The sequence below is a fragment of the Crocuta crocuta genome, unplaced genomic scaffold (assembly GCF_008692635.1).
Source record: "Crocuta crocuta isolate KB4526 unplaced genomic scaffold, BGI_CrCroc_1.0 scaffold127, whole genome shotgun sequence".
Classification (NCBI taxonomy): Eukaryota; Metazoa; Chordata; class Mammalia; order Carnivora; family Hyaenidae; genus Crocuta; species Crocuta crocuta.
The window spans coordinates 11,204,887-11,220,751 of NW_027532008.1; the positions used below are offsets into that span (position 1 = coordinate 11,204,887).

Consider the following 15,865-nt stretch of genomic DNA (forward strand, 5'->3'; position numbering starts at 1 on the left):
TGTGTCTCCCTCTCTCTCTGCCCTTCACCTGCTTGTGCTCTGTCTCTCTCAGTCTCTCAGAAATATATAAATGTTAAAAAAAATTTTTTTAATATAAAAAAAGAGGAGAAATATCTTGCTTTAGAGGGCCACTCAATTTAGTGGTCAGAGGGGGCACAGAAAGGCAGAACTCACTAGACCAAAATGGTCCACAAGCGTCCTCCGAAATGAAACTCTGACCACCGCACTCCCAGGCTCTAACCATTGACTGGCTCTCTGTCCCCAGCAGCGATGTCTAAGTGAGGTCTGTGGACCCTGCCGTGGACTGAATTTCGTGTGTGTCCCCCCCTACCATCCCCCACCGACATCCATATGTTAAGGCCTTAGCCCCCAATGTGACTTACCTGGAGACAGGACCTTTAAGGAGGTAATAAAGGTTAAATGAGGTAATAAGGTGGGGCCCTAATCCAATAATACTTCGTCCTTATAAAAGGAAGAGACACGAAGGGTTTGTGTGCAGAGATAAGGCCTTGTACCACACCGAGAAGGTCACCTGACTTGCACCTGACCTGCAGGCCAGGAAGAAAGGCCTCACCGGAAACCAACCCTGCTGGCACCCTGATTTTGGACTTCCAACTTCCAGAACTTCGAGAAAATAGATTCCTCCTGGCAGCCGCAGCGGACTGATACAGAACCCAACTTCTGAACTGCTCCGTGTTCATGTCCAAGCTTACGGACCCATCTGTCCCCCCAAAGCAGAATCTCTGGAGGAGGGACCCCAAGAGCAGCGGGCTCCTGATGCTTCCTGAAGTGTCCTCTCCGTGAGCTCCAGAGGGCAGTGAAGGCTGATTCCCCTAAAAACCTCTGGCCCCCAGCTCCTCTGGCCACCAGCCTTCCCCTCTGTCCAGGAGAACTTCACATCTGGCCTCCGGGCTAACTGGCAGGCTCATGCTGCCTAGTTGCTTCGCTTCTGCACACGCCCAGAGCCCTCTAAGAGCCAAGACAGGGGGCTAATGAGGAGCGGAAACTCAGAAGTCGGATCTGAGCCCTGCCAGGGAGGCACTTCAGGTCCACCGAGAGAGGGCGCCCCACACAGCGTGACCAACCCTGTCGGGCAGATGGGCTCAGAACTACAGGAAAGGGCTCGGAGCAACCTGGGAGTATGGGCAGGGGTTTCAAGCTGCGGAATCCCCTAGACATCAGTACTCATTTGTTGTTTCTTCCGAGCTGTAGTGGAAGCAGTTGAGAGCAAGCGCCCCACTTTATACGGCCATGTCCCCTCCGCTCCCCTGGACGAAACGAATCTCAATGCTTTGGTAGTTGACGGCCCTCTGGTTGCTTTTGGCATTACGAAGAAGGGCCCTCCTAGGGGCTGGGGGCAAAGTCGAAAAAAACACAAGAGCCAGTCGGGCAGAACAGATGTTCAGAGTCCAGGAATCCTGGGTTCTGAGCCTAGTTTTCCCACTGGCCAGCCGTGGGAGGTGACCCCAGGGCATCGTGTTGTCTGTTTCCTCACCCATAGAAGAAAAGAAGGATGATAATATTCCTATAAAGGTTTGTTTGTAGAATTAAATGAGGTCAACTTCTGTAAAGCCCCCACTGTCTGGCACTTAGTTAGCCTTCAATAAAGGTTAACTTACAGATCAGTCCTTACAAAACAGTGATTTGTCCTACTTGAGGGCCCTGCAAGAAGATACTGGTAAAAATTAAGCGTAATAGATAACCTCTCAGCAAGGACCACCTGCATCCTGTCCAAGTAACAGGCATTTACTGAGCGCCCACCTTCTGGTAACAGGTCGGTGCCCATTGTTGGAATTGTGGAGGGGCGGGGGAGGGGCGCATGACCTCAGTGCTGAAATGTCAGTCCCAGGAAGGAAGTATTTCTTGTTAGTCTTTCTATTGCCAGTGCCTCGAACGGGCAGAACACATAATAGGTGCTCAGTAAATTATGTGTTGAATGGATGGGATGAATCAATAAATGAATGGCCGGTACATTCCTATGGCCCTCTGATTGACTCATTTTTAAGACCTTGAGCAAGTCCGGTAACCTCTCTGAGCCTCAGCGGCTGTTTCCCCACTTGTGAAGCCAGAGGTCCTGCCGAGCAGAATTAGTAGAGCGATAACAATCATAATCAGCAACAATAACTAAACTTATTGAGCACTGCTATGGGCTGAGCACGGTTGTAAAAAACCCTAGGAGGTAATAGTATTTTATAGAAGAGGAAACTGAGGCACTAAGGCAGAGAAGGCTCCTGGAGGAGGGGGATTTGGTGATGTTCTGGAGGAAAGCCTGGGAATCGGACTCCGCAAAGGAGAAGACCCTTGGCCCTGGGGGGTAGGCCCAGTCCTGGGTGTCCCCGCGCGGTGGTAGAGCCCGGCTCGCGAGGGGCCAGCCCCGCCCCCGGCGTCTCCTTGACAACAGCCTCCGCACATGCGCCCCACGCTCCGACGCCAGGCAGGCTGAGCGATCCGAAGCCAGACGCAAGCCGGGCGGAAGCAACCCGGGGCGGGCTGGCGGCGGGAGCGCGGGTGGGCTTTTAAAGGGACCAGCTCCGCAGGGGCCCGTTCGCCGACCGGGACTTCTGATGGTGAGGGCTGGGGGGCCCCGGGAGTGGGGATCGAGGAGGCAGAGGAGAAGCAGGGCTGTCTAAAACCCCTTGCTGCTGCCCGGAGATGACAAGGGAGATGCCCCCGCCCCCCGGGCAATAATGGGATGACTGTCCAGGGAGCAGCATGGGGACGAAGGGACTATGGAATTGCACCTTCTGAGTAATAAGAGGGAGGCGGGGAGTGTGTAACCCCCCACCCCCCAGGACTATGAAAGGAAGCTCGGACTCTAAAAGTTATAACGGGGATGATAAGAAGGGTGGGGTGCCTAACTGAAGCCCCCCACCCCCAAAGAGGGAGCTGGGGCTCCGAGGAAGAGTCAGCGAGCAGGCTGAGAGGGATCGCAGGTCCAGCTCGGGGCAGTTACCCTCTCTCATCCCCTATTCAGCATTCTGCCATCTCCCTACCCCGTCGCGGCGCCCGGCCATGGCCAGACCACCCGCCCCGGGCTCGGTGATTGTCCCAGACTGGCACGAGAGCGCCGAGGGCAAGGAGTATTTAGCCTGCATCCTGCGCAAGAACCGCAGACGGGTGTTCGGTAAGTGCCTGCCCCCAAGCTTGCCACTCCCCTGGGAGAACAGTGTCACCTGTTGTTCCCGAGGCGGGAGTGGGGGTGAAGCAAAGAAGTAGGGCATCGAGGGCCTGCTTTACTGCACTTCTCAGCCTTGGGGACCCCTGGAAGCCCTATTATCCCTGGGGCCCCCACCCCCGAATCTCCTTAGAGCTAATTCCATCATCAGAGCCAAGAGCATGGAAACAGCCCAAACCTGCCAAGAACACTGTCACCAGAGAGGCTGATGATTGAGTTCTTACCTCTGTGCCAGGCCCTCTGCTGGGCATGTTACACAACAGACTCCCGTCTGCCCTCAACAGCACACCTTACAGACTTGTCCCAGCCGGGTAAGTAGAGGCAAGCCTCTTCCGTGTCCTGCCGTCTCCAAGATGAGACTTTCACGTCTCCCGGGATGAAGCCAGCTCACCCAATTGCACTGACAGGTCAGCAGAGGGGCTTGGCATCCGCTGTGGGAGCTCCGCTCTGGCGCCGGAGGAAACAAAGCACCAGGAGGTTTAGGGCATCCCACAGCTTCGGACTTTCAGATGCTAAGCCTATGCATGTATCATAATTCAGACTCTTTTTGGCGATGAAAAGCATTCCTAAAGATCTTGGTGTATTGATTCTAATAAATTTCTTTATTTAAAGTAACAGAATATTTTTGCCGATATTCTCCATTGAGGAAAGAATTATGAAAACCCTTGCCTTTACCTGCGGGAAATCTAGAACATATGAGAGTGGTACTAATAAAAACAATCTTGTGCATCAAACTTTATTTATTTTCATTTTTTGTAATGTTCACTTATTATTATGAGAGACAGACAGAGCACGAGCAGGGGAGGGGCGGGGGTGGGGGTAGACAGAATCTGAAGCCGGCTCCAGGCTCTGGGCTGCCGGCACAGAGCCCGACGCAGAGCTCAGACTCATGAGCCCCAAGATCATGACCTGAGCCAAAGTGGGCCACTTAACCGACTGAGCCACCCAGGCGCCCCTCGTGCATCGAACTTTAAAGAAAAGTAATTCAGTGCTATTTGGAGTGGGATTTTGGCGCAGCTCACAGAGCGCAGGTGTTCATACCAGAGCTCACCCGGGGCTCCTGCGTGTGTCCCAGGCCTCTGTAATGAGTATACAGGCCCATGGCTGGCTGGCACTGAAAAGCCCTTAGAGCTGATGGGTCTGATGGGGCAAGTGCAGGTTGACCTCTTGACCCCACCTGGCTCCCTTCTTGTCCCAGGGCTGCTGGAGCGCCCAGTGCTGCCCCCATCCGTGGCCATTGACACAGCCAGCTACAAGATCTTCGTGTCTGGGAAGAGTGGCGTGGGCAAGACAGCACTGCTGGCCAAGCTGGCAGGCCTTGAGGTACCCGTGCTGCACCACGAGACCACTGGTGAGTACGTGCGTGGAGGCCTTCCCCGGGGTGGAGGCAAGATGGCCCTTGACCCACCGTTTACTCTGCAACCTTGGAAAGGCATTTCGCTTCCCTGAGCCCACACTGGCTCCTTATTCATTAGAGATAATAGCACCAACCCCAGCGTATTGTTGCGGGATTGGTACGAGAGAGAGTGCTGGTAACATGCCTAGCGCGGAGCTGGCACAAGATGGGTGCTCAGGGAACACTGATCTTCTTTTCTGGTTTCCTTCCATTGGATGTTGATCGACCATCATGTTGCGACATCCTCCAGGACCCAGGACATTTGGGTCCCCCTGTATGTACAAGTGGACTTGCTTTGTCGTGGCCAGGGCTGGGGCTGCGGCTGCCTGGCAGGCTGGAGGCTAATCTAGAGGGATTCGGTTTCCCCCATCAGACTGAGAATTTTCCCACGTCAGCGACTGACTGTGCCCTCCGCATCAGGCTGGTGACCCACCAGGGACGTACTTTTTCCTATCCCTTCCTGGTGCCCTTCCCCTCTCCACTCTGCCTCTCCCACACTGAACAGCTGACCCTCCCCCAGGCATCCAGACCACCGTGGTATTTTGGCCAGCCAAGCTGCGGGCCAGCGACCGGGTGGTCATGTTCCGCTTTGAGTTCTGGGACTGCGGGGAGTCTGCACTCAAAAAGTTCGACCACATGCTGCCGGTGAGCCCGCAGGTGGGGCTGGGCGGGGGCGGGAGGGGCTGGTTGACTTGGGCTTCTGAGTTCCTGCCTGGCCTGCAGGGGGCGGAATTGGGCGTGGCCTGGGGGTGCTGCCCCAGGCGGGAGAAGGCTGAGCTGGCCGTGGGGACTCAGCCCCAGCGCTGCTCTGGGCCTGCAGAAGGAGGGGGTGCGCTGAGACTTCTCAGGGCCCTGCAGCTGATAGGAGGTTCCGGTCCCCCCTCCCACCCCTACCCCTGTTACAAGCCTCCCATCAGCCTCTCCACCCCCAGGCTTGCAAGGAGAAAACAGANGGAAGGAGGGGGTGCGCTGAGACTTCTCAGATAGGAGGTTCCGGTCCCCCCTCCCACCCCTACCCCTGTTACAAGCCTCCCATCAGCCTCTCCACCCCCAGGCTTGCAAGGAGAAAACAGATGCTTTCCTCTTCCTCTTCTCCTTCACCGACCGTGCCTCCTTTGACGACCTCCCTGGACAGCTGGCCCGAGTAGCAGGCGAGGTCCCTGGTGTTGTCAGGATGGTCATCGGCTCCAAGTATCCTTTGGGTGCCTCCTAGGACAGTCTGAGGACACCCTGGCAAGGCACAGAGCAAGGGGATCCGGGAGGCTGCCTCTGCCCAGCTGTGGGCTCTACGCCCATGGATGTTATCTTAAAGGCTGCAGCAGCCCCCCACGACTCCCCCCAGGATGGGGCTCCGGGGAAGAGGGCTAAGGCTGGGTGCGACGAGGCGGTAAGGAGAGACACCGGGCCAGGCTCCTTGACCCTCCTCCAGATTTGACCAGTACATGCACACTGATGTGCCTGAGCGTGACCTCACAGCCTTCCGGCAGGCCTGGGAACTGCCCCTCCTGCGGGTGAAGAGTGTGCCGGGGCGGCGGCTGGCAGATGGGCGCACACTGGATGGGCGGGCTGGGCTGGCCGACATTGCCCACGTGCTCAACAGCCTGGCGGAACAGCTGTGGCACCAGGACCAGGTGGCAGCGGGCCTGCTCCCCGGCACCTCAGAGAACACCCCCAGCTGATCCCTACTCCCAGCCGTGACCCAAGGCAGAGGGCAGGACCGGGTCCTAAGGCCGAGGCAGGAACGTGGATCTCATCCTGAGAGAGGACTTGGAGGACGGTGCCCAGAGAAGTCTTCTGCCCCAGGGGCACCTTCCTTGCAGAAATCACAGCAGTGAGGTGGGGACATGAGGCTCTGTGCATCAGTGGCCTAAGGGCATCTGGGGACCCCTGGCCTTCTCCTTTCGCCTTGGAGGGTCTAAGCTCTGGAAACTGAGGAAGTATAGGGGCAGGGCCTTAGGGCTCAGGGTTCTCCCCCCACCCTCCACCTGCTGTTCTCCCAGAGAGGGCAACTGGGAAGGGAGGGTATCCCCGCCAGGCCCTGGATCTCAAGTGACTTCAATCAAGAGCCTATATTCATTGAGGCAAGACCATCTGCTGTACCAAAATAAACCCTGAAATCTCAGCGGCTTAACTCTATAGTTTTTTTTCTTGCTCAGCCTGACTTCAGGTAGAAGTGAAGGTGGATCTGGGGGCTCTGCCGAATGAACTCCTGCAGAGATCCTGACTCTGAGGTCTTTAACACTTGGCTTCCCAGTTTGCCCTGGGGCATCGCATCCAGCCAGCAGAGGGGGAGTGAGTGCCCGTGGAAGGTCACCCAGGAGGTTTCCCTGGACAGGGCCTCTGGAGATGTGCTTTCTGCCCACCTTCCATTGGCCAACACCCGGTCACATGGTTACCTGGAGCTGCAGGGCGGGCTGGGAAATGTAGTCCACCTTCACGTTCAGGAGGCAAACCATCATTCTGCAGTAGCTTTCTTGATCATGAAGGTGTCAGGCTAGGCTTGGGACAGGGGAGGGGGGGGCCCTCCAACCTGGGGAATCAGAAAGCTCACTGGGCAGGGCCAGGGACCGGACCAGGTGGGGTCAGGGAGTTCGTTGCCCTGTTTGGCAGCTCAGGAAAGTGAGTGAGCGTGTCCATTCTTGTGTCTCACCCCTGTCCCATCCACCAGAGACACTGGTGAATGCAGGGTAAAGTTTGGGGGGGGCGGCGCTGATGAAGGGGGTCTTTATACTTTCTGACACACCCTGATAGTACCCTGGTTGGAAGCCTGGGCTGAGTCTGAGCCAGCTGGCAGCGCCTGGGAGCCCAGATGTGGAACCCCCAAAGCAGGCTGACCCTGCGAATCCCCTCTCTAGCGGCCCTGGCAGCTGTGTACCCCGCATCCTCACAGGCATGATCACATGCTCACACACAGGCCCTCCACCGCCCTATACACATGTTCACACCTCCCTGCTGGCACATGCAGGAGATTCACACATATCCGCTCTGACTCACACTCCCGGGCACACTGACCACCTGCATGATGGCGTATATCATGTCTGCTACCCTGGGCACCACCCATAGGCTCGTCATCCCTTCCAGGGCCTAAAGGACCAGCGCTGGTTCAGAGCTGAGCTCTGAGCTTGTCCCGTGCCCCAGAGATGAAGGAGTGTCCCTGCACAGGACCCCAAGCCTCACGGTGGCACAGCTGGTGGGCTGGCTTCGGCTCTGCTTCAAGGCGGCTGCAGCTCGTTCTTTCCTTAGCTCCGGTAGATCCTACCCCAGGAGGCCACAGCCAAGCCCGGGAGTGGGACCGGGTGAAGGTCGCCTCTGGGCCTGACTGTGAGGCTCTGGCTACAGGTGCCTGTGTTTTGAGCACCAGCCACTTCTCTCTGGGCTCGAAACTCCCCCGGAAAGGAAGCAACTGCATCCTTCCTGGGCCGCAGCTCTGCACCAACAGGCCAGCTTCCTCCTGGTTAGCCCCGCCCCCGTCAGAGAATCACCTTGTCACCCACCTTCGCCCCAAACCAAGGAGGTGAACAGTTCGCTTTGCTGTCATTCTGTGTAAGGACAAGGTGGGGAGGCAGGTGGGACTGGGACCTGGAGCCCGGCCACCCCCCATCCCAGCGCCACTTTCTGTGCCCCTGCGAGCCCTTAGCAGCTGTTCATCCAGGGGCCTCCATGGCAGTGCAGGGCAGGGAGCCCTTATCGCAATGGCCGGTGGGCTGTGCTTACAGTGTGTTCACTGGGCAGGGCCACGTGGCGAGGGAGTGAGTGTGTGGACACACACATATGGGTTCGAGTCAGCTTCATGGCCTGCCTCCTGGGCCACCACAGGGCCACCCTCAGGGGGACCCTCCCACCTGGTCCAACGCTCTGCTCTGGCCATCTTGAAACTCGGCACCACACAGTCTGTGGTGGGTCCTGGGTGTGTTGTCCAGGGAGAGGGTCTGGGCTCCAGATAAAGCTCCTCTCTCAGGACTTGGAGTGAGAGGCCGCTCGGGGGAAGTGTCACAGGGCCACCTTCTCCCTGCTTTGGTGTCCTGAACTCCCCATTAGATTAAGCCTCACAACCTCTCCATGGGCCGTGAGGCTCTCTGGAAGGAAGGGGTAGTGACGAGGCCCTAGGCTGGGTCAGGGTTGAGCCCTGACTTCGAGGGACCTTTGGGAAAAGGGTAGCCATGCTTGCTCCTCAGACCCTGGGGTCACTGAATTTTGAGGCTCCGGAGAGAAGCCAGTAGGAGGAGAGATGGGTGGGCTGTGCCGTGGCCCAGCCCCAGTGCTGTTCTTCCCAGAGTCAGGATTTACCAGCTGCCTCTTCCTTCCCCAAACAGGCTCTCAACAGAGCCTACAGATGGGGAGTGCCATGGACTGAATGTGTCCCCCCAGAATTTATACTTTGAAATCCGTATCCCTAATGTGAGGGTATTTTAGGGACCTTTGGGAGGTCACAAGGGCAGAGCCTCACGAATGGGAGTCGTGCTCTTACGAATGGAGGCCCCACAATACTCTGCAGCCCCTTCCACCAATGAAGACACAGGAAGTGCAGGCTATACACCAGGAAGAGGGTCCTCGAGGACCCTGCTGGAGCCTTGATCTTGGACTTCCCACCTTCAGAGCTGTGGCAAATACATTTCTGTTATTTATAAGCCACCCAGTCTGGTATTTTGTTACAGCGGCCGAACAGACTAAGACAGAGAAGCTGAGGTCCAGAGAGGGACAGGCCTTTGCCCAAAGTTGCAGAGCCATGAAGCAGCCCTGATGCTCTCAGCCCTCAGCCCTCTCCCCCTCAACCCTTAATATGGACTTTGGACTTCCGGATTCAGCCCCTCACAGGCCCAACCCCAGTCCTCGCAGCTCTTCCAACTGTGAAGCCTGGGGCTGCCTGGAGGAGGGGAAATGCAATGCTTACCCCTCCCTCCACCTTCTCCTTCCCTTTTTTCTCCACCCCCCTGGCTTCCCAGGTCTGGCTGAGCTGAGCTGATAAGTGAAAAGTTCTTTGCTGCCAGCCTAAGCTGGCTGGCCTCTTGGGGAGCAGGGAGGACCCAAGGTGAGGAACTGGGGCCCAGGATAGGAAGGGGCTGCAGGAACCCCACCTGCAAAGGCTGCTAGGCGGGCTTCCGGGGCCCTGGATGAGTCCAGATTCCTGGTGGGGCTCCCTGATATTCCCTGGATCTCCTTACTCCCTAGGCAGCCTGGAGCCAGCTGTGATGCCCCTATGCTGGGCACAGGCTCGGGGTGGGGGTGGGGAGAGTGCCCAGATGGAGGCAGGGGACTCGGAGGCCAAGACGAGTTGGAGCTTCATGGGGACAGATCCCCAGAGGGCCAAGCTGGGGGGCGGGGGGAGGCGGGGGAGTGGAGCTGGGAAGTGGTGGAAGTTCTCTACTCCCTGTGACCTCCGACCCAGAGGCTGGGGCAGTGGGGGTTGGGGAAGCTGGTGTTCAACTCTATTCTGGGAAGTTGGGGTGGATTCTGGGAGCAAAGAGGACTGACTGAGGCTGGGGAGTAGTGAGGGGGTCCAGAAGGAAGGTGAAGAACTGGGATCTTGGACCATTTGCTTTAATTCCCCTGCACTGATCTGTAAAATGAAGACGACAGTAGCACGAATTTCTCGGAGTTGTAAGTAAATGTGCAGAAAATGTTTAGCGTTGCATCGGGCACCAAGTTAAGGGCACAATAAATGGTGGCTGTCATCTTCATCGTTGTTCTTACGGTAGTGGTGGAGGTTCAGCTGGGGAGGAGGGAGTCGGTAGTGGTGGAGGTTCAGCTGGGGAGGAGGGAGTCGTTCAGCCAGGGGTGGGCGGGCCTCGGCAGCCCAGCTGGGGCGGCAGAGAGTGGAGAAGCTTCTGGCACCAGTAACTGCTCCCGGGGCCTCTCCCCCTCACTCCCGTCCTGTTGAGCCCAGGACGGTAAAGAAACCGTGGACGAGGACCCCAACGACGACCGTCTCTGTGCGTCTCGAGTCAACATTTGTGCCCCAGACTCCGGGGGCAACCTTTCCCACGGCAGGAAAGCCAAAATCGGTGAGACACGTCCCCCGAGGCGAGGCCCGAGTCGCCAACCCACAGTCCCTCTCTTAAATCCCCTCTTCCCTCGGGGAGCAATCCCGTGGCATCTCTCGTCTATTTCTTGCAATGGGCAGATCCTCCTTGGAGCTAAACCCAATCCCTCTTGCTGCAGCACAAAGTATTTCCCTTAATTCTGGTTTCACTGGGACCGACAGGCCCAGCCTTCCCGCCCAGGAGGGAGGCGAGGCAGACAGTCCCTAACTGCCCTCCCGCCCCCGCGGTGGGACCCTGCGCGCTCCGTCCCCGAAGCTGAGCTCGGGCTCCCCTAACAAGCTCGGCGACCTGCGCAAACGCTTCAGAACCTCATCTGTAAAATGCGCTTTAAAGTGGTGTCAGCCCACCCCCACCCCCACCGGCACAGAATGGGATCTGTCAGCCGGGGTCGCAAGGGAAGAGGCTCGGGGCTCTGGCCCAGCTTGCTGAGCGCGCCCTGGGAGCTGCTCTTGTTCCGCGCGGAAGAACCGAGAATAGCGGGCCGGGGAGGGGTCGGCCCAGATGCCGAGTCCCGCCAGGCGAGGGTGATCCTGCTCTCCTCCCGGAGGCCGAACCCAACCTGGATTCGCACCGCGCCGCGGGGCCCCTGCGGCGCCCGCGCCCGAGCAACGCTCTGCAGCAACACGTGGCCGAGCAGCCGCGGGAAGAGGCGCTTCCCACGTGAGGCGGGGCGGGGCCTGCCGCAGGGGGCGGGGCCTGCCGCAGGGGGCGGGGCGCTTTGCCCCTGGTTCCGCAGGGAGGCGACGCCTGTCCAACTCACTTGAGGTCTTTAGCCAGCCGGTGTCCTGGCGGCTCCCAGTGCCGGATTCCCGCCCGTTCAGGCCCCCTTATCTGGCTGGAACCCCCCAGCCCAGGCTGAGGTTTGTGCGTAGGTGGGCTCTCTGGCTCTAGCAGCTGGCGCGTCTCAACCGTGTGTCCCCAGCCTACAGACTAGACTCTGCACTCCCGTGGTGTTAGGTCTCGCCCTGGGCAGAGGGCTTCTGGCCCCAGCTCTGCTCAGAGATTCCTAGGCAGTGATTCCCACGACCCCTACTTCTCCAACACCGAGAGGCAGGGGCGGTGAGACAACTGCCGGGGGTGGGGTGGCGTGTGGAGCAGGGACCTTAAGGGGAGGGAGCTGATGCCAGGATTCTTTCTGGCAGGTGGCAGTCTATAGGAAGCAGAAACGCACAGAGGTGGCCATTTCCTGTCTGCTGGCCAGGGGAGTCGACCACGCGGTGGTTGTGAACTGGAGATGACACAAGCTCAGGTCTCTCCCACTGCTGGGCCATCAGGAGGGAATCCTGCTGCCCTTCTTCCTTTCGTCTGCCTTGGGCCCTTTGATCTGCCCAGGTGCCAGGTGCCCGATGCAGACTCCACCCCTCACCAACTGCTGTACTCCTGCTGGGCTTGCTGGAGATGCTGGCACAGTACCAGCCCCTGCACCATGTCTGAGAGTACTTTGCAAAGGGACAAGGAGGCCATCTGCTTTACCTGGCACTGGGGGTGGGGGCTGGGAGCTGGGGTCAAGTACAGAGATGGCGGCTCACACGCTTTGTCACCTTTTCAGGCTTCCGCACAGCCTCGCTGCTGCCTGTCTGCTACCCTTGTGGGCACCCTGATCTTTATCTCTGGCCATGGGCGCCAACACATCAGCGGCTGGAGCCAGGGGCAGGAAGATGGGCTGGGTGCGCCACGTCAGATGGCTGGCCGAGGATAGACTCTCCCACGATGGGCACTTTTTGCTCATAGGGAACAGAGCTGTGCCATAAGCGTACCTTCCTCATGTGCCCACTCTGCCATATCTGTGCCATGTGGAATAATTCCAGGACCTTCCCCATGGCAAGGTGAGCCAGGGACAAGGGCAAGGGAATGTGCTGGCTGTGGGGAAGGCAGTGCTGGCCCTGTGGTATGTCCCCTCTCCCTCTCTCTTGCAGTTGGGTGACTTCTCTGTCTGGGGACTGTGTCTTTCAGCATCCTGATGTCCTTCTAGGCCATGGCCTTCCTGGCGCACCGGGAGTGCAAAAGCATCACCCTGGTCCACCACTGGGACAGCAGTGACTTCCAGGAAGTGGGGGCGATGCCCTGCTCAGCCCACCAGGCCCAAAACTCCATTTCCCAGAGTTCTCACAAACCACAACGCATGCTGGGAAGGGCGTAGACTTTAGAGTCCCAAATTCCAGGATCCAAATCTGGCTCCTTCCTATGCCTCCTGGGTCACTTTTACACCTGCCCCTGATATCAACATGGTATAAGGTTTGGTGACGTTAAACACTGGGCGCATTGAGAGCCTCAAAGAGAAACTCTGTCAGGAACAGGGAAGAAGGGGAGAAGCATTCCACACACCCAGCCAGCCAGCCAGCCAGCCGCCAGCCCATCCAAACACCTAATCATTGATCCTGAATCTGCTTCTCTCCACCTTCACCGCCACTCCGTCCCCTCCCCTCTGCCCCCAGTCCAAGCCACCATCTTTTCACCTGAACCACTGTGGTAGCCTTCCAACTTGCTCCCGGGTTTGCCCTACTTAATTCGCTTTCAGCTGCCAGGGCGAGCTTTTGAAAACACAAATCGTATTGTCATTATCCCCCCCACAGCTTTCCAGTAGGATGCGTTCTCATGGGACGCATTAGGTTAAACAGATGTGGGAGGGCTGAAAAAGCAGAAACATTGAAGTAACAAAGTCACTGTGAATGGTGCCCCCTAGAATAGTGCCGCATACAACTCATGTGACCTAAAGAATGGCCCTGCCTTTGCACACAAGGTTCCTCCCTGCCACTGCTGCTGCCACCACCGTGGGACACTGCCCCTGCACCTTCTCCTCACTTAGCATCGTTCCTGCATAGGACTTCTTCACAGTTACGTAGTTGTGCTTATTTGTTCCATGTCTGTCTCCCCAAGTAGACTGTAAAGTCCATTAGGGCTTGGGCCTTGTCTGTAACAATGTTACACATTGTACCCCGTATCTACTGTAGAATAGTATGCAGTCAGTTACGAGTACACGAATCCATGATCTATTATACATTATGTCCAGTGTCCATCCCGCCATGCTTTCATCTGCTCACCCACACAGCCAGACAGCCATCTATCCACCCACCTGCCCTTCCACTCACCCACTTGTGTGCACCCACCTACAGATACGCCGATTATTGGCCTGTCCGGTTTACCCACCCGTCTGTCTTCTTCCTGCCCGCCCATCTGTCAGTCTATCCAGCCCTCTCCCACACATGCATCCATTTGTTGTTTACATTTCTGTTTACCTTCCCATCTATCTACCCATCCATCTGTCCACAGGCTAAGAGCCTTAGCCAGGCTTGGGGTGGGAGGGGAAGGCCCTGCAGAAACGAAAATAAACGGGACCTAATTTCTGCACTTCCAGAGCTCCCTGCACAGGCAGAAAAAGATGCGGGGCTCCCCCCACCCCAGGGATGTGACACCCAGCCTGTGGGGCTGCAGGAAGCACATCCTCTTTGGACCGGAGTGTACATGTCCAGAGTTTGCTTTGAGCCCAGGACCCAGTGATAGACTTGAAGGAGTCCTTTTGCCCACAATTGCACCTGCCTTCCCCACCTACTCCCCAGCTCTTCAGCCATCCTCGTCATGGTGAGGGGGCTTTGGGCCCTTGCTCTGGAAGGACCATACCCTCCTGAGTGGGCTGGGATCCTGGTGGCCTGCGCTCCAATTCTGACAACCCTCCTTGCTGGCCCCCCGCCCAGTGTGGTGGTCAGTTTCCTCGTGTCAGTCATCATTTACTGTGCCATCATCAGCAATGTAGCTTTTCATATAAGCAACCCCATGTTCATGACCCAAGTGTGTGCCCCTTGGGGCAGCAGAGGGGGGGAGCACTGTTCTAGACTCCAGGCATAATACGGGCATCTTCGGATTCTTCCTAGCCCTACCCACCTGGCTGGGCTTCAGGCGATTGCCATAGCTCTGCCAAAGTCAGCAGCACTGTGCTCAACCTGGTGCTGACCTTCCTCTTGGACCAGGTCTATACCTTGATGGCTGAGCAGCTCACCAGGTGGAGTGAGTGAGGGCAGGGACTCACAGGGGTCCCCAGGCATCATTTGCGTACTGGGAACCCTGAAGCAACATCTTGGTGTCCCCAGCCTACTGAGCCATCCTCAAATGAAGATGGCCAGGGCGCATGTCTGGCATTAAGTGAAAGTAGGTTGGGGACAGAAACATATGGACTGACCCTGCTGAGCTGTGCCTTCCCCCTTACAGCCAACAGAACATGGCATTCTTCAAAGGCAGGTGAGGGCCCCCCACTCCACCCTGCACTGTTGCCTCCCAACAAAGTGGGCCAACAGAGTGGCATCATCCTTGACCTCCAGATTTGTTTCTACCAAGGTCTTGCTGTTGACCTTGAAATTGGTCTTCGATTTCCCTGGTCTTCATTATTCTCAACTGTAATGTACTAACACATCATTGGGTAATTATGAAACTTCAACCCTGCATTCATTTATTTACTCAGCCCTCGAAGTGACCCAGGTCTGACACCCACTTCCCAGTGCTGCAGTGTGGGTCCATCACCATCTTTGTGGCAGGCTTCCTGGTGGCACCCCTCTCTGCTGTACTCAACAACTGAGTGGAGATCCGACTGGACACCCACAAGGTCACGTGTGAGTATCGGCCACCCGTGGCTAAGCGGGTGCAGGGCATTGGAATCTGTCTGCTTCTGCTTGAGGCCCTGGCCCACCTTCTGGTCATTATGAATGTGAGCATGGAGCAGAAAAGGGGAATACAGGGGCAAAGGGGGAAATGGAGATCAGAGACTGGGAAAGGTGGCTTAGGAATAGGGAAATGGGGGGCTGAATTCCAGGATCAGAGATAGGGAAATAGAGACAGGGGGCTAGGATTTTGGGCGCTGGCTCCTCTTGCCAGTGAGTTTGGACCCAGGTGGGGGTGGGTTTGGAGACTGGGCCCTGGAGTCCCTCTGGCCATTCAGCCTTTCCTCATCCCTTCACCTCGGACTTAATGCTTCTCCGGTCTAGTACGAACACCACAGCCTGCTATACAGCTTTGTCAACTTCACACCTGCGCCCATACTCCAGCCTACCTTGCCCAGGAGGACCACACGCCCTGGGAGCCACCAGGCTGGGATCTGGGCCTCTCTGGTGGGATCTGGGCCTCTCTGGGAGGAGCGGGACCCTAGAGCCCGGGCCGGCGGGGCCTGGCCAGGGGGCGGGGTGCTGAATCTGGAGGCGGAGCAGGGAGCCCATGGGAGGGGTGGAGAGGAGCCTAACTTGGAACACAGGAAGCTGAGCCTGGGCA

General features: G+C 57.5%; 1 protein-coding gene across 3 annotated transcripts; it reads left to right on the plus strand.

Moving 5' to 3' along the window:
- The first annotated feature begins 2,459 nt into the window (after positions 1-2,459).
- Positions 2,460-6,702, plus strand: CPLANE2 (ciliogenesis and planar polarity effector complex subunit 2). 3 transcript variants are annotated; one of them, XM_077775614.1, is made up of 7 exons: positions 2,460-2,567; positions 2,975-3,124; positions 3,460-3,486; positions 4,374-4,526; positions 5,092-5,216; positions 5,626-5,762; positions 6,001-6,702. In XM_077775614.1, the coding sequence occupies exons 2-7, from the start codon at positions 3,013-3,015 to the stop codon at positions 6,248-6,250; spliced, it is 804 nt and encodes a 267-aa protein (XP_077631740.1). In that variant the 5' UTR covers positions 2,460-2,567; positions 2,975-3,012; the 3' UTR covers positions 6,251-6,702. The 3 variants fall into 3 exon arrangements, with proteins under 3 accessions (XP_077631740.1, XP_077631741.1, XP_077631739.1); XM_077775615.1 differs by lacking the exon at positions 3,460-3,486; XM_077775613.1 differs by lacking the exon at positions 2,460-2,567 and having other exon boundaries at positions 3,054-3,124; positions 3,327-3,486.
- The last annotated feature ends 9,163 nt before the right edge of the window (positions 6,703-15,865 follow it).